At 53.2% G+C, this 24,085-nt stretch overlaps 1 protein-coding gene across 2 annotated transcripts in view; it reads right to left on the bottom strand.

Annotated features, from left to right (window-relative positions):
* The window catches only part of LOC102455397 (cytochrome P450 1A5-like), a 69,820-nt gene that overhangs the window by 39,156 nt on the left and 6,579 nt on the right, over positions 1-24,085 (bottom strand). Inside the window, exons 2-7 of one of the 2 annotated variants that reach the window (XM_006126273.5) lie at positions 21,006-21,870; positions 19,925-20,051; positions 18,911-19,000; positions 18,686-18,809; positions 16,159-16,245; positions 11,137-13,800 (exon numbers count right to left, since the gene is read on the bottom strand). In XM_006126273.5, coding sequence (XP_006126335.3) covers positions 13,494-13,800; positions 16,159-16,245; positions 18,686-18,809; positions 18,911-19,000; positions 19,925-20,051; positions 21,006-21,851 — 1,581 coding nt within the window. In that variant the 5' untranslated portion in view covers positions 21,852-21,870 and the 3' untranslated portion in view covers positions 11,137-13,493. Of the gene's footprint in view, positions 1-11,136; positions 13,801-16,158; positions 16,246-18,685; positions 18,810-18,910; positions 19,001-19,924; positions 20,052-21,005; positions 21,871-24,085 lie in introns of those variants that run through there. The other variant, XM_075897425.2, reaches the window with a different exon arrangement.

Here is a 24,085-nt window from a genome sequence, read left to right as displayed (position 1 = left end):
AGAACACAGTTTAAGAAACACTGGTCTAGCCCCTTCTCACAGGGGCAGCCTGCCGTCGGAACTGGCCACTCACCATTGGTAAGCAGGATTGGACTTGCTACCTATGCCTGCTCCTCTACAGTCCTAGTAGCCCTGCAGGCCCTCAGCCTGGGAGTGAGTCAGGCCCGACTTCCCCAGCAGTGCTCTGTCCAAGGTACCTCTGCCTAGCCGGCAGCAAAGTCCATCTCCCTCCAAAGCCAGAGCGAGACTGAGCTCCCTCAGGCTGGCCACCTTTTTATACAGCCCAGCCAGGCTCTGATTGGCTACCTCAAGCCTCCCCCTCATTGGCTACTGCCACAGTGCTCTCCGAGGGTTGTTTAACCCCTCATTCCTCAAGACAGGGCAACCACCCAGTTACAGGGCATTGCAAGCCTGGTCTTGAGAACTGTGCTGCGTATCCAGAGTGCCGTGGGAGCCGTCCGTGCTGCCCCTCTGGCAATCAGCAGAGCCACAGCAAGGAGGGCTGCGTCTCCGGGACTCAGGGCTACCCTAGCCCAAGCACTGTGATCCGGCTGCTGGGATGGTGGCTGGGCAGAATGGATCCCTCTCAGCAGAAGATCCAATCGCTGCTGAGCTACTAGGGGTGTGGTTGTAAAGTACAGCAGCACTCCCTCCACCAGACGTAGGATTAGCCCGACCCACGTGCCCTCTGGTGTTACAGGCCAACAGAGCTACAAACCCCCAACCTTCTCCAGCAAACCAATGAGTGTCTCCAGTCCAAGGGCCAATGGGAGCTGAGCACCTTAATATCCTTAAAATACCTATTAAATCTGTCCCTAAATGTGCATCTCCCATCCCTGGGACCCCCCGCCTGGCCTGTAGTGTGCACCTCCCATCTCTGGGACCTCCCGCCTGGCCTGTAGTGTGCACCTCCCATCTCTGGGACCTCCCGCCTGGCCTGTAGTGTGCACCTCCCATCTCTGGGACCCGCCGCCTGGCCTGTAGTGTGCACCTCACACCCCTGGGACCCGCCGCCTGGCCTGTAGTGTGCACCTCCCATCCCTGGAACCCCCCGCCTGGCCTGTAATGTGAACCTCCCATCCCTGGAACCCCCCGCCTGGCCTGTAGTGTGCACCTCCCATCCCTGGAACCCCCCGCCTGGCCTGTAGTGTGCACCTCCCATCCCTGGGACCTTCCGCCTAGCCTGTAGTGTGCACCTCCCATCTCTGGGACCTCCCGCCTGGCCTGTAGTGTGCACCTCCCATCCCTGGGACCCCCCGCCTGGCCTGTAGTGTGCACCTCCCATCCCTGGGACCCCCCGCCTAGCCTGTAGTGTGCACCTCCCATCCCTGGGACCCCCCGCCTGGCCTGTAGTGTGCACCTCCCATCCCTGGGACCCCCCGCCTGGCCTGTAGTGTGCACCGCCCATCCCTGGGACCCCCCGCCTGGCCTGTAGTGTGCACCTCCCATCCCTGGGACCCCCCGCCTGGCCTGTAGTGTGCACCTCCCATCCCTGGGACCCCCCGCCTGGCCTGTAGTGTGCACCTCCCATTCCTGGGACCTCCCGCCTGGCCTGTAGTGTGCACCTCCCATCCCTGGGACCCCCCGCCTGGCCTGTAGTGTGCACGTCCCATCCCTGGGACCCCCCGCCTGGCCTGTAGTGTGCACCTCCCATCCCTGGGACCCGCCGCCTGGCCTGTAGTGTGCACCTCACACCCCTGGGACCCCCCGCCTGGCCTGTAGTGTGCACCTCCCATTCCTGGGACCCCCCGCCTGGCCTGTAGTGTGCACCTCCCATCCCTGGGACCCCCCGCCTGGCCTGTAGTGTGCACCTCCCATCCCTGGGACCCCCCGCCTGGCCTGTAGTGTGCACCTCCCATCCCTGGGACCTCCCGCCTAGCCTGTAGTGTGCACCTCCCATCCCTGGGACCTCCCGCCTGGCCTGTAGTGTGCACCTCCCATCCCTGGGACCCCCCGCCTGGCCTGTAGTGTGCACCTCCCATCCCTGGGACCCCCCGCCTGGCCTGTAGTGTGCACCTCCCATCCCTGGGACCCCCCGCCTGGCCTGTAGTGTGCACCTCCCATCCCTGGGACCCCCCGCCTGGCCTGTAGTGTGCACCTCCCATCCCTGGGACCCGCCGCCTGGCCTGTAGTGTGCACCTCACACCCCTGGGACCCCCCGCCTGGCCTGTAGTGTGCACCTCCCATCCCTGGGACCCCCCGCCTGGCCTGTAGTGTGCACCTCACACCCCTGGGACCTCCCGCCTGGCCTGTAGTGTGCACCTCCCATCCCTGGGACCTCCCGCCTAGCCTGTAGTGTGCACCTCCCATCCCTGGGACCTCCCGCCTGGCCTGTAGTGTGCACCTCCCATCCCTGGGACCCCCCGCCTGGCCTGTAGTGTGCACCTCCCATCCCTGGGACCCCCCGCTTGGCCTGTAGTGTGCACCTCCCATCCCTGGGACCTCCCGCCTGGCCTGTAGTGTGCACCTCCCATCCCTGGGACCTCCCGCCTGGCCTGTAGTGTGCACCTCCCACCCCTGGGACCCCCCGCTTGGCCTGTAGTGTGCACCTCCCATCCCTGGGACCTCCCGCCTGGCCTGTAGTGTGCACCTCCCATTCCTGGGACCCCCCGCCTGGCCTGTAGTGTGCACCTCCCATCCCTGGGATCCCCCGCTTGGCCTGTAGTGTGCACCTCACACCCCGGGACCTCCCGCCTGGCCTGTAGTGTGCACCTCCCATCCCTGGGACCCCCCGCCTGGCCTGTAGTGTGCACCTCACACCCCTGGGACCCTGCACCTGACCCTTAGAGTGCACCTCACACCCCTGGGACCATTAAGAAGCCTTCTGGACGCTGTATTGAAGAAAGGTGTGTGCAATGGACTCAATCCCAGACAGCAATGCGTCGGGCAGAACAGCCAAGCGTAAAGCAGCATTTGCTGAGCTAGCTCAGCCCGTCCCTTGGCAGGAAGTCCAGGGCTTAGGAGTGCACCGCAGACAAGAGTCCCCCTGGAGGAAAGAAGAGGGAAGGTCGGGGGGCTGTGCACTTGGTAGGGGAGGAGGTTTGGGTGGGGCAAGGGGTAGGTCAGTGTGTTGGTGTCTCCAGGCTGCATTTCACCTTGATTGCAGGGTTATCGGGGTGGCCCAGAAGTCCAAGGGACGTGGGAACTCTGTCTAATTACCTCACCAGAGTGTCTAAGCACACAGACACCATTCAGCGAGGCACAAGAAAGGCCCCCATCCCACACAGCTTGTGTCTGGGTCACTGGGTTGTTTCCTTGTCCCAGGAAGGCTCTTTGCTCACTCACATGCCACCCCGAGTGGGCAGAGATCACCATGAGAACGAGTCGAACCAGGCATTCAGGGCTCACGCAATGCGTGCCGCTCCAGGGACTCAGGGCCTGTCTCGCATGTCCCCCGCCAGGCCGGCAGATAGAGCCAAGGAGGCCTCCTTTCACATCCTTCCGTCCGTCACTCAACATGCATTGCGCTTGAACAAAGAGGAATGAAGCAACACAGGGGAATGTGGAAGGAAATAGCCCATGACTCTAAGGAGATTCCAGACACAAAAGAAAGAATTCACATCCCTTGCTTGCTGTGTGTCACGCAAATCTAATCTGAACCAGTGGAGGGAAATGCTTCATACCTGGCAAAATCAAAGCCCAGGTGCAGCTGCTGTGGTCTCTGTGACAGGCTGGCTCACAGAGATCCCCTTGGGTATGTCTACACTACCCCGCTAGTTCGAACTAGCGGGGTAATGTAGGCATACCGCACTTGCAAATGAAGCCCGGGATTTGAATTTCCCGGGCTTCATTTGCATAAGCGGGGCGCCGCCATTTTTAAAACCCCGCTCGTTCGAACCCCGTGCAGCGCAGCTACACGGGGCACGAACTAGCTAGTTCAAACTAGGCTTCCTAGTTCGAACTCCTCCACATGAGGAGTAACGGTAGTTCGAACTAGGAAGCCTAGTTTGAACTAGCTAGTTCGTGCCCCGTGTAGCTGCGCTGCACGGGGTTCGAACGAGCGGGGTTTTAAAAATGGCGGCGCCCCGCTTATGCAAATGAAGCCCGGGAAATTCAAATCCTGGGCTTCATTTGCAAGTGCGGTATGCCTACATTACCCTCCTAGTTCGAACTAGCAGGGTAGTGTAGACATACCCTTTGAGATTGTCCCTGGATGTGCTGAAATAACCACTGAGCCTGCCTACCTGCCTGCTGGGGCATTCCACCATGCTGTGTTACTGAGCCAGACAATGGCACAGAGCTTGGGTTGGCTGAAGTTAGACCTCTCAGCTCTGGAAAGGCTCAATCGGCGGGACCTGGCACAGCCCCAAGTGGAACCAGAAACCCAGATAAATCCACCTCACGATGCATAAAATTGTATACAGAGCAAACTCATAACTTGTTCAATCCCTTTATCAATGAAAAGGAGAGATGCACAGTTGTTGTCCCTCCTTCCCCCCACCCCGCCCCCACCCCCACCAGGTAACAATTATTTACCCTGGACTTATTATTAAACATAAATGATTTTCTTAAGTATAAAAAGTCAGATTTAAGTGGTTGCAAGGGATAGCAAACAGGTCAAAGTAAGTTACTAAGCAAAACAAAACATGCCACTAAGCCTAACACTCAAAGAAACTTGTTACATGCAATTCCTTACCCTAACAATAGTTTTAATCATCTTCTCTCATAAGATGAGAAGCCTTCCGACTTAGGCCTGATCCTTCCCTCTGTTCAATCATAGATGTTTCCAGCAGTCACCGTGGGTGGTAAGCAGGAGTGCCTGGCATCTAGCATCTAGGGCTGCCAGGTATCCAGTATTGACCTGGACAGTCCGGTATTTTCACCTCCTGTCCGGTAAAAAAATTCAGAAAATACCAGACACCTAAAATGTCCTAAAATGTCCAGTATTTTTTAAAAAAATTTCCCTGCCAGGAGGTGAAAACACTGGACACCTGACAACCCCTACACACACTCAGCAATTGGGCCCAGCCTCTGGCCCCATCCCGAACCCCCCAGACCTCTCCGCTTAGGGGAGCTGACTTCTTACTCAGATCAGGAAAACAAGATGGACAATGGCAAAAAGGCTCAAAGGCCATGCTGTTTTAGGGTTTCTTTTTTTTTTTTTTTTTCTTAATAACTCTCGGAGGTCCTTTTTTTCTCTCAACAACTTTGGTCTCCCCCCCCCCTTTTTTTTCCTCAACAGAATTTTTTCTCCAGTGTTTTGGTTTTTTTTTTTTGGTGGGGGGGTGTTTGATATTTTTGGTTAAACCCTACTGGCAGCCCCTGTAATTTGGTTTCCCACCATTATATCCCTGTTGCCAAAGGCAGGAAATCTTTGTGTCCAGTTTGAACTTTTCACACTTCCGGTGGAAAAGTACAGCCTCCTAAATGGGTTCCAGTATCAGGTGACCCAGTCACATGTCTTGGAAGGACCTACCATAGTCCAGGCCAGTGTTCCTGCTAAACTGCCAGGCAGCACAGCTTCACAGATGATTGATCAGCCTTGTCCAATCAGAAAATCAGGGGTCTGTGCAGGGATCTGACTGACTGGGTGGGGCTGAGTAATCACCTGTGAAGTTGTGCTGCCATGTAGCTTAGAGGGAACACTGGTTCAGGTTTACAGGAAAAGCAAGACTATTCACAGATCATTGTCCTGAGTACCAGGCCATTAAGTTCCTTGAGTACCACTAGTGGCCCTCACTTTCTATAGATCAGTAGACAGATTTATATGTCATATTTCTAACTTCAAACACAGGAATGGTACGTGCACACCAAATACACACATTCAGCAGATAACTTTTCTATTATATGTTATGTTACCAGATGTATTTTGCATAAAACATTTTCCACTCATGCATATTCATATTCATCAGCATATTTCCATCCAGAATATGGGGTGCAACATCACAGTCTTGTCTACACTGTCCAGGATAGATGGTGAGTGGGCAGTGAAAACAAATGTGCAGCCTCCCCCACACACACACACACAAGTGTTCCCATCAGATGGAGCAGCGCTGGGGGTTAACAGAGATGCCAATGCAAACCAGTTTGAAAGGGGTGACCCTAAGGAGACCCAGAATTCTTCTTCAGTGGGGAAACACTGAGATGGCTTCCCTAGGGAGGGGGTGGAATCTCCATCACTAGAGGTTTGTAAGTCCTGGCTTGACAAAGCCCTGGCTGGGATGATTGAGTTGGGATTGGTCCTGCCTTGACCCTGAACTCAACGACTCCTGAGGTCTCTTCCAGCTCTAGTCTAGGATTCTAATATTGCCACACAAACTCCTCCATCGCACTGCAGCTGAACCTGCATGGGGACAGCCCGATGGGCTGTGTTACTTCACTCAGCCCATTTAAAGACCAGCCTTAGGCATCCAATGTCACAGCCTTCACCATGCCAGGAAAAACCAAGGACCCTTTGTAACTAAACAAAGTCTTTCAGTTCCCTTATTAAGTCCCCATCCTGCCAGGTGCCGACTGCCCCCAGCTCCCCCCAGCTCCCAGGGATCAGAGGTCACCTCTCCCAGGGATCTGTCCGAATCTCCCCGCGTGGCAATTCCCAGTGACGCTGAGACAGTGCAGAAGCTTCCAGCCCAAGGGCACAGAAGAGCCAGGCATGCTGGGATGAAAGGCCTTGTGCACTGGGGTCGCTGTGTGACTTCACTTCCCCAGTAAGATGCCTTCATGGAAACCAGTGGGCACCCCAGGAATTGTCCCTGGCCCTCTGGGTCAAGAGAGGCAGGCTCCGATCAGCAAGCAGCTGTGTTCTTTGGAGGGAATGAGCCTCGCATGACCACAGGTGAGAGAAGCAAAGCCCAGCTCTCAGCAGAGGATGCAGGAGTCAGACACCAAGAGCTGACCCAGTGAGAGAGCCGACGCCCAGGACCAAATGGGGAACCTCCAAAGCTGCCGCATCTGGGGCTACCACTCCATGGCTGTAACTGACTCCCCTCTGTGCCAAACCCCACCTGTAGCACACACTCACCTCTGGCTTACACTAGCCTCCAGCATGGATGAAGAGGTTTGAAGGTACGTCCCAATCATATGCCCCCCACACTAGGTCCATAGCTTCCTTGGGCCAGCTCATGATGGGAAATGTAGGGAGTGTAAAGGGCCAGAACTGCCCCTGGTGTGAATTCCCATCACTCCTTTGAAGTTCCAGTGGGGCACAGAGCCTGAGAACTCCTGGGCCATGTGACATGGGTCTTTCCCCAGCTAACAGGTGGGGGCAGTCACCGCAGACACCCATCGGTTGCATTAATGGAGATTGCCTATCTCCTAGAACTGGAAGGGACCTTGAAGGGTCATTGAGTCCAGTCCCCTGCCTTCACAGTAGGACCAAGCACCATCCCTAACTAATTTTTGCCCCAAATGGCCTCCACAAGGATTGAACTCACAACTCTGGGATTAGCAGGCCAATGCTCAAACCACTGAGCGATCCCTCCCCAAAATATGGAACGTTTTGTGGTTTGGGGCAGAGCCCCTTCATGTATCGTAACATAAAATACCCCACTCTCCTTTAAATTGCATCCCCTGTGTGACGGGGTACCAGAACCCTGCACAACCCTGGTGAGGGTCCTGAGTGAGGATGGCAGGGGGGTGATCCCTTCCGACCCCACGCCAGGAGAAAATCCAGTGGCGGAGACTGATCCGCGGAGTGGCAGCCCATCCGCTGGTTGCACATGCTCCTTGGATGCTGGAGGAACAGATGCCGGCGCATGCGCAGGAGGGAGCGGGCCCATGAGTGACTGCGGGGGCGGAGGAGACGGGAGGAGGCAAGATGCCGGCGCATGCGCAGAAGGGGGTGGGACATTCAAAAGGAAGACAGGACGGTGCAAGGAGGGAAGGAGGAGAAGGCCGGAGAGGGGGGGAGCTGGAAGCTGGTTAGAGGCATTGACGAAGGAAAGGCAGGGCGAGCGGGGTAAGGAAATAGCCCAGGGCGGGTGGCTGGAGCACTGCTTGCGGGCTGACGTGTTACAGCGGTTAGCCCCATCAGCCAGGTGGGGGGCGGACAGGAAGGACACCCTCACCTTTGGGCCCTGGGCTGGGGCCTGGAGAGAGGGTGGGCCCAGGCCCTCCTCACACCCCACTCGGGGCAATAACCTAAAGAGGAGCCACGACGGCCCTGAGCAAGGAATCGCTGCCGAGTAATCCAGGGAAAAGGAAGAGGGCAGACCCCAGGGGGAGTTGGTCACGCCCCTTCACACCCTGCAATTAGACACCTTCAGAAACCTCCCTCTAGACACAATCATGCCCGTACAGCATAAGTAACCAAACACCGGTCATCTGGCTGGAGCTAATGCACCACAACCCTGGGGCTGCTAGACTTAGACACTTTTATGAAAACACACTATGAGCTGAGCCTGTACAAAATGTGGAATGGTTTGTGGTTTGGGGAAGAGCCCCTTCATGTAGCGTAACATAAAATACCCCACTCTCCTTTAAGATGCGTGTTACTCTATAGCCAAAGGGCCAAATTCTGTTCTTGTTTACACCCATGCAACCCCAACTAACTGAATGAAGACAAGGAAGACTTGGGGGCAGGGATACAATTAATTTAGGCCCCAGGTCAGCAGTGCACTTGAGTATCCACTTAAGTCTAATTGAGATCAGTGAGACTTAAACACAAGCAAGCGTAACTGTGCTGAGCTGGGTTTTAATGCAGCGGCAGGATGGGGAATTCTCATTTCCATCTTCATTCTGTTTCGGCTGAACAAGTCAAACAGAATTAGCCAGCAGCCAGCCCCTGCTGCACCTTGGGAATGTCAGAACTGTTTTATCTTTGCAAATTTCTATCATCTCCAATAAATCTTTATTATATTCACGAGGCTGCAGTGGCTCCCTCTAGTGGTCAGATGGCAACCCCGAGGTTTGGTTTGCGTCTTTTAAATGCTGTGCAGTGACTAACGTTTCTGGCTTTTGCACTAAAATCTCCAGGTACAAGTCAGGATGGGGGTTTCTTTTCATGGAAACCCTCGCTAGGTTCATATTCTTTTGTCCTCTCTGTGCTGCAGAGAAATGCTTCCTCAACCTAACCAAGATACCGGATCAAAAGTATTTTGTGTGGACAGAGAGCCAAGCCTGAAGCAGCATACGCCGGAGTTCCTTTCACTGCACTAGCCATAATAGAAGTCAGTTTTTCGGAGTAAAGGGCCTCTTCTGCTAACATCCGCTAACCCCTCCAAAAATGCACCTTTCAGCAAGATTCTGGACCTCCATACTTGACCTGACACCACGTGGTATGGCCTAGAGCAGCAATTCTCAAACTATGGGCAGGACCCCAAAGTGGTTCATGACTCAGTTTAATGGCCCTGCCGAGGCTGATCTTAGACTTGCTGGGCCCAGGGCCGAAGCCCCGTGGACCAAGACTGAAGCCAAAGACTGAGAGGAGCCGTGATGGCAGTGTGCTGTCATCCCTGCTTTATGGCTCAGAAGCGTGGATTGGCATAAATATACTAGGTGCATCTGGAGACCAACTACCTTCTACATCAGGGGTGGGCAAGATTTTTTTCCAGGGGACCCTACAAGAATCTGGAAAGTGGTCAAGGACCGCACTCTTCCATGACATTAATGGAGGAGGTGCAGGGTCTGGGATGGAGGTTGGGTGCAGAAGGGAGAATGGGGTCTGGGAGGAAGTTTGGGTGAAGGAGGCAGTTGTGACCTAGGGCAGGGAACTGGAGTGCAGGGGTTTGGGATGTAACCTAGCGTAAGAGGGGATTGTGATCTGGGGTGCCAGATCTGGGAGGGGGTTTGGGCGTATATGGAGTAGCGGGGCAGGAGTGGGAGGCAGAGGGTTGGGGGAAGAGAAGGGGTGGGGTCCCAGAGGCAGGTTTGAGCCAGGAGACTTACCAGCCAGCAGCCAAACCAGCCTGCCTGTAGAGCTAAAGGCTTACAGAGCTTAAAACATTTCTGCCTGCTTGGCCATGTGCTTGAGTGAGTAACTGAGCAGGAGGGTTGTACTTCGTGGCTGCCTGTTATTCAAACAGCTTCAGTGGGAGAGCTGAGTTAGTCAGTAACTGGGAAAACTTTAACAATAGTCTTGCAGCACCTTAGAGACTATCAAAACATGTAGATGGTATCATTGGCCACTTTCTGTCCAGAAACCAGCCAATGGGATTCTGCTGGGGATGGAAGCAGAGTCTAAATCTCCCCCTCTCCCCTCCGGACTCAAAGAGAAAGCACCCTGCAACCACATTTCTGAGCAGAATGTGGGGCTGTAGGGCAAGTAGGGGACCTGGGGCTCCCCACTTTCTCCATGGGCCAGATCCAGTGGCTTGGCAGACCGGATCTGGCCCACCAGCTGTATTTTTCCCAAGCTTGTTCTACATGATGTGCCAGCATAGGAATCCAAAACTCAAGTGGGAAAACAAGATTCCAAGCTCGGAGAGACTAGAGCAGGCAAGACTGGTGCACTTAGAAACCATGAACAAGAGCAACAGGTTGCAATGGCCCGGCCATGCCAGGAGAATGGGAGGACAGGAGACCATATCCCCGAGAATATTTTGTGCTGTGAGATTTGGCCTGGCAATAAGGAGCAGGGTCGCCCTTTACAGCAGTACCACAGTCCATGCAAAAATGCTGTGGAATGGCTCCGCTGCAGTGTAGAAATCTGGGAAGCGTGTGCCAAAGCCCATCCCGCCAGGAGGAAACATCTGGCACTGGGTGCAGAGGCGGAAGCAAAGGGAGAAGGAAGAAAGCAGCAAACTGGGATCCTGGATTCCCTCTCAGACAACAGCTGGATGTGACATTTGTCCCAAGGTGCATCGCTCTCAAATTGGGCTTGTCAGCCATAAGTGAATTCATCGAGCGCCTGATTAGATCTCTCACACACTGTAACGTATCAGGCCGGTCTGGGCACTGCTGAGAGCGTCAGATCAGGGCGAATTGCTTAAAACCAGGGCAACCTACAGCCCAAGATTGGGGTTCTCCTGTATAAGACACCAAACCAGTCACACAGAGCACTAAGCCTCGCAAGCAAACCTCCTCAGACACCCCAGCTTTACTTGTGCCAGAACCAGACCTACACCTTACACACGTGAGAGGTTATAAAACCCAATCTCACCAACTCCAGACAGGTTCTCCCAGTCCCAAAGGACCAGCCCCCGTCCCAGGTCAACTTATATCTTAGATCTTGCCCCAAAGAGCTCGCTGGGCCAATCCTTTAGAATCTAAAGGTTTATTAAAGAACAGAAAGGAAAGGGTTGCGAGTGAAATTGTTAATGAGAATACATGACAGACATCAATCACCAAGTTCTTGATGCAGGCTCTTGGCAGAGATGCTACAAACTGCCAGCTTAAACATCTCTGTTGTCCATCCCGTATCAGGATGGCTCAGCAAATCCTTCCTGGCTCTCTGTCCCTAGCGAGGATGCATCTGGAATCAGGAGCAGGATTGAAGACAAGATGGAGACGGCCTCATGGCACTTTTATATTCCTGGTGCCTCCCAAACTGGAGCTGGTCACATGATCAAGCGACCTGTGGGTCTTACATGCAAGTAGCCATGATGCACTGGCTGGTTGGCAGGTTTCCAGACGCCTCCCTCAGGTGTGTGTCGGCCACTCTGAGAGCCATTGTCCACGAAGCCTTGATAATTAGCACAGCCATTCATTGGAGAATCATCCCTCGCAATAGGCGGTCCAGACCCATTGTTCTCTCCCAGACAGAAATCATTTGAAGTACAAGCCCAGAGCCCATTTTCATCACTCCACATACAAAAATCATACAAGTATCTGAGTCATGCACATAGACGCGGCAGAGCATAAGCTTTCACTGGACTCCTCACATGGCCCACTTTGTACAGAATTTGGACCAAACACCACCCATGGGTGCAGCAGTGACCTGTCTGCTCACATAAAAATCCAATAACGTGACACACACATGCCTTGATCCACTTTGGCAGGGGTAGTTGCCAGCGGAGTTCAGGAGACAAGCTCGCCCACGAAAGCTCATCATCTAATAAACCATCTTGTTAGTCTTTAAAGTGCTACATTGTCCTGCATTTTGCTTCTCACGTAAGAGGGGGCCCGGGCTAAGGGAAAGTTTTAACTCCTGTTGCTAATAACATTTAATGGTGTCCACCAGCTGGGGAGAATGTTTACTAGGGATTCTGCTCTCAAATACAGCTTCCAGTTGAGCAGTGTTGCCTAATGGATAGAGGCCTGGACTAGGGGGCTACGTCTAGACTGGCATGATTTTCCGGAAATGCCACATTTTGCTGAAAAGCATCAGTGCCAATCTAGACGTGCTTTTGCGCAAAAAAGCCCTGATCGCCATTTTCGCCATCGGGGCTTTTTTGTGCAAAACAAGTCTCAGCTGTCTACACTGGCCCTTTTGTGCAAAACTTTTGCACAAAAGGGACTTTTGTCCGAACGGGAGCAGCATAGTATTTCTGCAAAAAGCACTGATTTCTTACAGTAGGAAGTCAGTGCTTTTGTGGAAATTCAAGCGGCCAGTGTAGACAGCTGGCAAGTTTTTCCGGAAAAGCGGCTGATTTTTCAGAAAAACTGGGCAGTCTAGACACAGCCAGGATGTGACTGACTAGTTGCTTCCTTCCCTCCTGTTGCCTCTATCAGAAAGAGGCAACGGGTGCAGGGGAGAAAAAGAGGGTGCTTCAAGGCAGCACGCCGCATGGAATCTGGGGCCAGACCCAGGACTCCAGGTGGTGCTGCCACTTTGAAATGCCTAGCTAGAAGTACTGGGCTCCTCGCAGCGTATCAAAGCAGCAGCACCGCACGGAGCCTGGGGTCAGCTGGGGACTCAGAATCCCCAGCTGACCCCGGGCTCCCTGCAGCGCTGCCGCTTTGAAAAGCCCCAGGGAGCCTGGGGCCAATGGGGGACTGCTTGATTCCCCCGCTGGCCCCAAGCTCCCCGTAGCACTTTTGCCTTTGAAATGTAGCGACAGCCCTGAGGCTGTTGCTACACTTCAAGGACAGAGGAGCTCTTATTGATTAATTGAATAGTCGATGCAAATTGACAAGCCTAACCCTCTGCACTGTCATAGGTGAGACTGAACACAAGGATTAGTCGTGAATTATCAAATCAGTTGTCCCAGTTCCAATAGGGAGTTAGTTGCAGCTGAGGATCTGCCTCCTAAGATGTCTAGGGCCTGCACAATGAAAGCCATCGTGACCTTTGGGAGAGGGTTAGGTTCCCGCTTAGCAAAGGTCTTAAACACATGTCTAACTTTAAGCACATGGGTGGTCCCGATGGCTTCAACGTCTGCCTCCTTATAACAAACAGCCATTCATGGCATAGCGTTTAGAAACAAGGAATTCAGTAGAGAGACCCAGCAACCGTGCAGCAAAGCCACCACAGCTGTGGGAAGGAGCCAGACTACCCTGGAACGTCTGCTGTGAGTCTACCACTCGGGGTGACAGAGCTAGATAACAGAGAGGCAGGACAAATCAGTAGAGCAGTCCAACGGAAGCGATATTGGGTCCACTGAATCTTCGTTTATGGTCCTGAGGGGTAACATTCAAATGGGATCTTCCCGTCCTCCCTTCCAGGGTCCAGTGACTCACTCTGAACTCTGGCGTGGGAGGCGCTGCTTAGCCTGGAAGTGCTCACACCTCTTGTGCTTCATGGACAGGCCATACAAAGGCGTCATGTCCACCTCCTCCCCGTCGGAGACGCTGAACTCCAGCTGTTGCAGCAGGGTGGTCAGGAAGAGGAAGATCTCCCACCTGCCGATGGTCTCGCCAATGCACCTCCTCTTCCCCAGGCCAAAGGCCAGCACCTTCTCACTTTCCGCCTTGTCTACTTCCTTCCCCCCGGCACTGAGGAAACGCTCGGGGTTGAAAGCGGAAGGTTCTTTCCAAAGCTTCCTAGAATAGTAGAGCAAAGCTCCTGAAACGTCCATTCTACCACTGCCTGGGGGGAGATGCTGGAGGCCAGGGGGGGCAGCTTGGAGGGGTTTCAGGCACAGCTTCAGACCCAGGCCTAAGACACATTGCCGCTTAGATCGCTTGTAACTGTGGTGTCCGACCAGCACACTAGCCACATTATTCGTGGTGAGGCAACTAGCCGCACTCAACTGGCCAAATAGCCACATGTGGCTAGTGCGTTGGACACCACAGCCTTACAGACATGGTTTTAATCCTCTCTGGTGTCCCGGTTAATGTTCTCATTATCTCCTAACAATCTAATGATCCCTTTCTGAACCCTGCTAAGCAGCCTCACTAGCATCTTGTGGCAACGCCTTCCCGGGATCGGATGTATATTTCACAAGCCACGAGGCTCGAAGGAGCCGCTCTGGACACCTAGTCTACTCTCCTGTGTAACAGGCCACAGATCTTCCTGCAATTAATGCCTCTCTGAACGACAGCTGATCTCACCAATAAACATCCTGCCCTAATTTATCAACTGACTGGAAGGGAGAACCCAACCCTGGGGAAATTGTTCCAATGATGAATTCCCTCGGTTAAAATTAGCGCCTGATTTCTAGTCTGAATGTGGCCAGTGTCAGCTCCCTCCCTCCACCCCCCGTTTCTTGTACCTTTGCTGCTAGATTGGAGAGCCCCCGCTATCAAATTGCTGCTCCTCAGGTTGGTCCTTACAGGCTGCGATCAGGTTTTACATGTGCTGCTTTTTCTGGTGCGGTTGACAACTCCCTTCCCGCTCTGGCATAAGAGGGTGAACAGCATCACCCTACCATGCCTACACCCTGCCGTGTCCCCCACCTGGTCAGCTGCCCTCTAAACACAACAATCCCAGCCTCTTCAGTCTTTCTGCCTCTACAAATCTTTCCAGCCTTCTGACCTTTTCCCCTTCCCTGGTTCTGGACCCTTCCTATCCCTGCTGTACCCTTTAGGAGATGGGATGACCAGCTTTGGACCCAGTATTCCAGGGGAGGGGCATCACTGATGCAGGGAATCAGAATTATCATCCCGATGTTTCCTACGTGGGGAAACGGATGGGGAGATTTGCTGTTAGGTATAGACCAAAATGGCTAAAGGGCAGTGCTAATTTCCTTATGCCGGTCAATTTCCACATGAGCAGCTCTCTGTGTATTCCCCATCCCATCCCTCCTACACCAGAGATTCTGGTTTGAGCTCTGCTGTCTCTGTGTGATGGTTTCCTTTGGGCTGCCTGCAGTGATGCCAGGCAGAGTGACTAGTTCCCTATGCAGAATACAGGACACCTGGTAAAATTACTCGTCTTCAAGAGGATTCAAGGGCAATCAAGCAGAACTATGCAGTACAAACCTTCAAACTAACAACTGCACGGAGCCTCTGGTAAGAAGAAATATTATATAGCTCAGAACGTCAAGGCTTCAGGAGTCACAGGAGGAGGAGTGACGCACATTCCCCTCCCCGTCCCTCTCCCCCTCACACACACACTCGGGGAGAGGTGACACACACTCCCATACACCTGTCTCACACAGGAGCAGGGCCGGTGGTGGCCAATTGACTTGATCCTCCCTTCCAGGCACTTTCTGGCTTCCATGCCTGGCTGGTTCCCTGGATGCACCAGCCTGTTCTGGTACCTGGCACTGAATCTTCCTAAGACAATGCATGATGGGGAACCATGCAGGGTCACATCCCCCGACTCCCTGATGTCTGTTTATAAGAAAAATTCGGGGCACCCGGAGGAGGGCTTAAATCTGGGCCTGTCCCTTTATAAATGGGACATCTGGTCGCCCCATTCCCAGTTCTTTTTCCTGTCTCGCAACAGATTTCTCCCTGATCCGTTCGTCAGCAAGGGCTGGGGTGCAAACCAAACCTACATACACAGCAGATCCAGGCGGGAGGTTTGCTGGGGACCTGGGCTATCTGTGCAGAGTTTGTTTCCCCCAGCAACCTACCCATAGCCCTTGGCACCCCACTTCTAACACACTCACCGCTCCCCTTCCTGGCCATCTCTGTGTCCTCTCACAACAGATATTCTCAGTCCGGTGGAGAGTGGGGAAAGCACAGAAACTCAGCAGGGCCACCTCATCTAGGTTTGGGGTTTTTGATGCACTAGGGGAAGGGAACGTTCCCTTTTATTTGCTTGGAAAGTGGCTAGTCCCTCATGGGCCCCGCCATGCACACAGCACCGTCATGATCTGTGTACCTAAGCACCAACCAACCTTACAGCAGGTACACAGGAGTTACGTGTGTTGTGCAGAATAAACAGGGGCCGGCACATCGAGCTGGATGGATCGCAAGCTAGCACCCCGTCAGGACTCTGCGGGTACTTACTCATCATGATTGACTTGCCACTGGTTGACAAATACACAGAGGTCCTTTGGGATGTAGTAACCATTCAGGACTGTGTCTTTCGTTGTGCTGCAAGAAGAGAGCATGACACTTCGGTTTAAAAAGCCACCTCTGGGTTCTCATAGCAATCAGTTTCTAGTCCCATTTGAGTCCAGATTGGGCCCAGAGGGAACCACTTTCCTGAGCGTTATTGTATTTTCTAAGGGCACGTCTACACTGCAGGGCAAAAGCTGAGTTAAAGCTACACAACTCCAGCAACGTCAATTGCATAGCTGAAGCCAAATAGCTTCATCCGGCTTTTGATGGCGTCTGCACAGCAGGAAGTCAAAGGAAAAACTCTTCTTTCAACTTCCCTTATTCCTCGTGAAATGAAGGGTGGCAACGTTCTGGCCGTGCCCCATGGGTCTGGCGATACTATCAGCCTCAGAGGCTCGCAGTAGTCTTGTATACAAGCCCTTTCTCTTTACAGGAGGCAGGGTCCACAGCTTAGCGAAACAGACGCATCATTGGCTAGTCCATGGTTTGGGGGAGAAAACCCCTTGATAGGCCTTCTTGGGACAGGCCCTGTGTTGGCAGGGAGAAGGTTTGGGGGGAACCTGGGCCTACCCACTACTCCAGGCTCCGGCCCAAGTAGCAGCAGCCATCAAGGTTGTTTTTCCTTCCAACTTGCCAGTTTTTTCCCTGAGCCACTTCACCAAACAACCCCTCCAAAATGTCTCCCTCTGGTACCTGTTCACCAGCTGGTTGCTCACACACAGCTTCTTCTGGTTCCTCCCTTTTCTCCTTCCGATTGGTCACTCTTTGTCATCCCCCTCTCTTTACCTAGGGGAGGCCTTTTAAAGCAACTCCCCTGGCTGTCATTGGCTGCAGGTGTTGAATAACTTGCTTGAGGGAGCAATCTAGTTAATTAGCCCTAGGTGTTTTCCTGCCTTCATTGTATTGCAGCAGGCTCCAGTAGCTCTGGAAAGCGAAAACCCAGGGCCGCCTTATCCATTAGGCACAGTGCCTAGGGCCCACAATACTTTTAGGGGCACACGAAAATGTTTTAATTTCTTTTAAAATCAGAAGAAAAAAATGAACTTTTAGGGTCGAAGAAAATGTTTAATTTTTTTCTCACATCAGAAAAAAAAAGAAACTTTTAGGGCCCACAAAAATCTATTAAATTTTGCCTAAAAGAGAAAAAAAATAAAATGTTGAAGTATTTAAAGTTATATCAAAAATAATTTTTAATATTTTTTTATGGAGGAAAAGGCCCACGAAGGCAAAAGTGCCGAGGGCCCACAAAAGTCGTAGGCTGCGTCTAGACTGGCATGATTTTGTGCCCTCTCCGGCCCTCCTGAGCTCTTCATTGGCCTCCAGCCCCACGTACCTTCCTGACCGCCTCCCCCTCGTCACCTGAGCCTGCTGCATGCATTGCAACCGGTCCCCCTCCGAACCGTGCCAAAGTGTCACCTGTACACACTCGTGCTTCACACGCTGCGCTTCCCCACCCTCGTGTCCCACTCAGACACCAAGTGGCCGGACCTCCTACCGCAAATAGAGGGTGGGGAGCCCTGGTGGGCCAGCCTCTATTCCACCTTGATTCCACGGCCCACTGGAGACATCATCTGGAGAATCCTTCACGGTGCAATGAGCATGGGCATGTACTTGGCGCAATTCACCCCTGTTCCCAACACTTGCCCCTTCTGTGACATCACATGAGGGAGACCCTGGCCCTGGCACACGTCTACCTCAAGTGCTACAGCCCCTCTTTCGGGTCCTCCAGAACCTCCTGTTGAGGTTCTGGCTGCACTTCTCCCCTCACCTATTTATTTACGCACACTCCATTCAGGGCACCGCAAACTCACGGGACCTCCTGGTCAACCTCCTCCTGGCCCTGTCCAAACGGGCAAGTTACAAAACCAGGGAGCAGAGGGAGGGGCTTGTGACTGTGGGGCCTATTTCTGTTCCTGCCTCCGCTCATGCATCCGGGCAGAGTTCCACTGGGCGGTGGCCGCCAGCTCACTCAAGACCTTCGAGGGGCAGTGGGCGATGGCCAGGATTCTCTGCTCGGTGTCCCCATCCGGTTCCTTTGTTTTAGCCCTTTGACCCTCACACCTGTCCCTGTTTTCTCATTTTTTGTCCCACGTAATTAGTTGTTTTTCTGGGCTCTGTGGACCCTCCCCATAGGCTGGGGGGAGGTCCTTTAGATGTGGGAGGGCTGGCGCCTGCCTACCTCCTGGACACCAAATAGGACCAGAGTGTGACAGCCTGCTGGCTTAGGTCTGCCACAAAGGGTTACAGAAGTCAGAGTAAGATGCTGTTATTTCAAAATCATTTTGAAATAATGGGCTTGCTGTGTAGACACACACTTTGGTATTTCGAAATAACGCTGCAGTGTAGACATAGCCCAAGGGTTGGGTTTTTGCCTCGCTCCCATGGTGAGGACTGTCATGGTAGCGACATGGTGAATAAAGGTACCACACAATGTGTTACGCCCCTAAACCCTCTCTGCATCCCTAGCATGTACCAGTGAGGAATGGTGAAGGGCATGAAGGTGGAATGTCTGAACATCTCTAAGATAAAAGCTTCTGTGTAAGGCAGCATGGGCCGGTCTGACAGTCTGGGTCGCCTCTCTCTGCCAACGGTCTGATCTACAGGTTAGAAAAAGGTGGAAAAGGATGGTCGGAATCCAGCCTTCGGGGGGGGGGGGGGCGAGGGAATGTTTGAACTGGGACTGAAAACATGCATTTACCTAATTCTTCCTGAATCTTCTTCTGAACATCCGGGTAAGACACAAGATACATGAGGCTCCAGGACAAAGCTGTGGTCACAGTGTCAAAACCTAGCAGAGACGAAAGACAGATACTAGATGAAGACTGGCCAAGGGAAATTTACAAGCCCCTGGCATTAGGTGGTCAGTGGATTTTCCTGGACTGCACCCTGGTTTGTGCCCAACTCCAAAAGTTGTGATAAGAAAGTTCCTAGTTAAGGGGTTTTATGTTTGATCCTGATGGGTGGCTGTATTATTTCTGTTTACTACTGAGGCAATTTCAAGAGAATCAGTGTGGTTTCCCCAGTGTCAGTGCTGAATCAAGACTAGGGATGTTAAATGTCGATTAATCAGCTAATCGAGTAGTCGATGGAATTTCCATCGACTACTCGATTAGTCAATAAGGGGGCGCTCTGCTGCGCTTCTGCCATTGAAATATACCTGAACTCTTGTACATTTCAAAGGAAGAGGCACAGCACTGGGGACCCCGTGCCAGTGGGGGACCATTTTGGTCCCCACTAGTGTGGGTTCCCCGTTGCGCCTCTGCCTCCCCCCACGGAGACGATGCTGGGGGAAGCCGGCTTTTAACACCGGCTCCTGCTCCCCCTGGCTTGGTGCGTCCGTTACAGACACACCAAGGGGGGTGGGAAGCGACTAGTCAACTGGATAACCCAATAAACGTAGGCTTGTCGGGTTGTCGACTCGTCGCTTACATCCCTAATCAGGACCAGTGTTGGTAAATAGGGGAACAAAACTCTCTGTTGGGAACTTCATTTCCCCGATTGCTGTCTTCCTACAAACTCTTCCTCAAATGTAGGAAGTCTTCGGGGGTTGTTCCTAGTAGGCATGAGAGTGAAATAATGCATATGATCTCTTTTCTGCTACTGAGAGCAGCTGAGAGTGTTCTTATTGGGGGGGGAGATAAAAAAGGGGCTAATATTTACCAGTTTATTGAAAGGCAAAAATAGAAAGTGGAATAATGAGGGCTGTTCTTACCGGCTCCAAAGAGGTCATTGACCAGGTTGACAATTTTTTCCTTCGGGAGCTGAATGTTCGCATTGGCTTCCACTTTCTTCTCCTGACTTTGTTCAATCAAGGAGTCCGTGATGTCTCGGATGCTGCCCTGAGAGAGGAAAGTCCAGAGGAAGATGGCATGAAATTCCAGCCTGCTCGGCAGGCAAACCGAGAACAAACCAAGAGCAATCTACTGGTGAAGGGACAGTGTGCTGAAAATCCCACAGGAGTGTGAGTCAACGTTCCTTCTAATTGTTTCCATATGTGTGCGGAATAAATTTTATGTGCCCCAAGGCATGTGCAAATGTGCACCACCAATGGAAACAGATGCTGCCAGCTGTGAGCACTCTCTAATCACCTGGGCAACATTTGAATCTTTCCAAGTGGCTGCTCAAGTGCACAGCTTACAGGGAACCCTGGTGGGAGTAAATCCCAGCCGTGACAGAAAGGGGAGGTCAGGAGAGTATTTTCTTCCCCTGTGATCAGTCAGTGACATTTCACCAAGCCATAAAGCGAAGGAGATGGGAATACACAGGCAGGAGTGCAGGATGCCCAAAGAAGCCTCTTTTTGGGAAATAAAAGACAAAGGTGCTAAGCAAAGGAACCCTCAGCATGTGTCTAGAGAGAGAAATTTACTGGTATAGAAACTAGGGTAACTGCTATCCTACAATAGATACAAGGCAGATGCATTTGTAAAATTCCTAGGGTAATACAATGCTATTTTGGCTACTCAGGTTGGCAAAAAAGCAGCATAATCTCCATTCACCCAGCCCAGACTCAAGTGTCCTCTGTGAATTGAGGTCAGCGCTGCTCAGCTGTGTGTCATAGACCCTGTATGGCTAACAATGACTGGAGAGTCTGCTGCTGCTCAGTCGGCAGGGCCCTGTGAAATTGGCAAAAGGTAACGATTCTATCCTGCTCTTTCAATGAAGTGTCATGTGGCCGTCACAGTGACGCCAGCAGGTGCCCCGTGGAGTTGCAGCTGTGCAGGAGCTGAAGGGCACAGGAGGGAAGCGCATCTCAGCTCGGAGCAAGGCCCCCACGCCCCCGCCCAGACTCTTACCTTCTCAAAGCTCACATCGTGCTCCTTGACCATGTCCTGCAGCAACCTGAGGAACCTCCTGTTGAATTCAATAAACTTCTTCATGGTGCGGCTGGGGAGACACTGGAGCACGGGGATGAAATCGGCGAGGTTGCCGGAGGAAGCCACCTCCGTGAACTCGTGCGTCACATTCACAATGTTGAGCAGCTCCTGGTCCTCGTGGCTGTAACGCTTGCCAAAGCACATGGCACAGATGACGTTGGCCACAGAGACCACCACATACCGGTAGGGCTCAAACCTTTTCTTCTCCTCCATCAGCTGCAGGAACTTTCTGACGAGGTAGTCGGCTTCTTTGGAGACGTGCTCCTCAAGCAGGCAGGTGGACGAAGAGTTGGGGCTGGGGGAGACAGAGAAGGTCTTCAGGGCACTCTGGGCCAGTTTCCTGCGAGCTCGCCACACCTCCCCTGAGTCCGTGCTGAAAGTCAAGCTCTGGCCGTCCGCAATGAATCGGAAGCTGTAGAGATCAGGGCGCCCCATGAAGTCTTCCGCTTGCTTCACCAGGGCTTGCTTGAGGGTGTCCAAGCCACTCAGCACCAGCACGGGTCGGGTGCCGATCCGGATCTGCATCACGTCGCCATACTCCTGGCTCATCCGGGTCAGGGTCAGGTGTGGATTGCTCCCCAGCTCCAGCAGGTTGCCGATGAGGGGGTAACCCCGGGGTCCTGGCAGCCTCTTCAGCCCCTGGGGGAGCTGCTGCCGGAAGGATCGGATGACCAGGGAGATCAGACAGAAGACAGCAGAGGCAATGAGGATCCCGGCAATGGAGATAGTGCCTTGGCTTCCCGCCAGGGACATGGCAGCCTCCATCTTCAAGGCCCTGAGTAGCCTGGGAAAATGAAACCAAAGGAGAGCAATGGGCATCTCATTTCCTCAGACTGGACTCCAGACAGGGCCATGACACACTCTGGCCTCCTTTCCAGGAAATCCCTTCTTCCGAAGCCCTTCCCATAGGCTGGCCGTGAGCAAGGCTCCAGCCCTTTGACCCTAGAGTTGCTCATCTGCTGTGACTTTCCTCCTACACCCATTTGGGGTCTCCTAGGACACAGCCCAGGAGCCAGAAGATCTGGAGCCAAACCCTGGTTCTGCCACAGATTTCCTGTGGAACCTCAGGCAAGTCACTTCACCCTCCCACCCCTCCACCCTGAGCCTCGGCTTCTCATTGGTCCCATGGGAATAATCACACTTATTAGCTCAGAGGGGTTGTGGAGCTCAGTCGATTAGCTCAAATGTATGCGACACTCTTGGAGACCCGCAGGAGGGAAAAGCTTTAGAACGTTTCGCTTGCTTCGTTGTGGAGTTGTTTGGGTGACACGCTCCTGCCCAGAAGTGAGGAGGAAATGAAAGGGCAGCTTGAAATACACAGGACCCCTCCCCGTTATCTGAACCTTCGGTGAAGTGGGGGAGGGAACTACAGCTCCATCATTATCCACTCTGGCCAGGGACTGTTCGGACTCAGAACACAGACAGTCTGGCCTAAGGGTCAGAGTCAGGAGCAGCACCAATGGTCAGAGAGGAGATTAATAGGCACTCATCTGGAGTGGGATATAGGGGCAGGAACCAGAGATGATGATGCTGAGGATAAGACAGGAGTGGAGCCGGGTCAGATGCAGGTTGCAGGGGAGAAGCAAGGAGCGGATGCAACAAGGTGCCTGCCTAACTGCTCAGACAATCCACCCATTCAGCTCACATTCAGTAGTGGATGGGAGCCAATCAGGTGATCCAGGATCTGTCTTGGGAGTCCCCTAGGACTTCCTGTGGGACCTGACTTTGCAGGGTCATAAGGGGCTACTATGCTGGTGTCCCTATGTGGCAGTGTCTGTAACCCCAGGCCTGGAGTCCAGACCCTTCCCTTAACAAGTTAGGGCCAGATCCTCCACAGGACTTTGGAGTTACCCCAGGATCTGGCTCTAACATTTATCCCCGGGCAGGGCTGGATTAAGGGGGGGGCTAGCTGGGCAGCTGCCCAGGGCGCCAACCTATGGGGGGCTCCTGATGGCAGCTGTAAGGGGCACAGCATGGCGCCCCTTAGAGCTGCCATCAGGCGCCGCACGCCTGGGGCCGGGGGCCACACAGCGCCCCTTAGAGCTGCAATCAGGCGCCGCATGCCCGATAGCAGCTGTAAGGTGCGCAGCGTGCTGGGGAGGCAGGGCCACACATGCGCCGTGCGCCCGGGGGCAGAGCCATGCATGCATCACATGCCCGCTGCCCGGGGTGCAGGAATGGCTCGAGCCGGCTCTGTCCCCGGGGCCACTCAAGTTGCAGCCATTATTCCTTGGTACCACGGTGCCAAGCAAACTGGTGGCTTGGACCCAGCGCTGCACTCCAGAAAGGGGGGATCAGTCAATTTTCTCTCCGTTCTGCCTTTTTCGGTAGCCATATTGTAAGGCCTAAAACCTAAGGCCTTCGTCTGCAGCCAGAGTGAAAGAGCAGCAGCCTTTAGCTGCAAAGCAGGGAGGGCCGGCCTCCCATTCCATCTAAATGGCATGCAAATAATGTCACACCAGGCTGCTTAGAAGCTGCCTCTGTCCTAATGGTCCCCACTGTCACCAGACTGAGAAACAGATCTCAAGATGGGTAGAGAAAACCTAGTGCAACAGCATTTCCTCTGGCAAGGAACCACGTCTCAATTGCTGGGGTTGTGAAACCCTCGCTCTGTGGGTGTGTCTAGACTACAGGGTTTTGTCGACAAAAGTGGACTTTTGTCGACAAAACTATACTTGTGTCTACACTGCCGCTGAGTTCAACAGAACTCAGCAGTTTTGTTGATGGCTGGAAACCTCATTCTACGAGGAATAACGCCTTTTGTTGACAGAGTTCTGTTGTCAGAAGGCGTTATTGCATCTACACTGTCCTTTGCGTCTACACTGTCATGTCAACAAAGCGGCTTGCTTTGTCGACAGAACTGGTTGTAGTCTGGACGCTCTTTGTCGACAGAAGTTTTGATGACAGTATCTGTCGACAAAACTTCTGTCAACAAAAGCCTGTAGTCTAGACCTACCCTTAGATTCTTGGCCCCATTTTCCTGGTCTTTGTCTGTAGGC

The sequence above is a fragment of the Pelodiscus sinensis genome, chromosome 14 (genome assembly GCF_052426305.1).
Source record: "Pelodiscus sinensis isolate ZL-2025 chromosome 14, ASM5242630v1, whole genome shotgun sequence".
NCBI classification, from domain to species: Eukaryota; Metazoa; Chordata; order Testudines; family Trionychidae; genus Pelodiscus; species Pelodiscus sinensis.
This window is presented reverse-complemented; position numbering and strand designations above follow the sequence as displayed.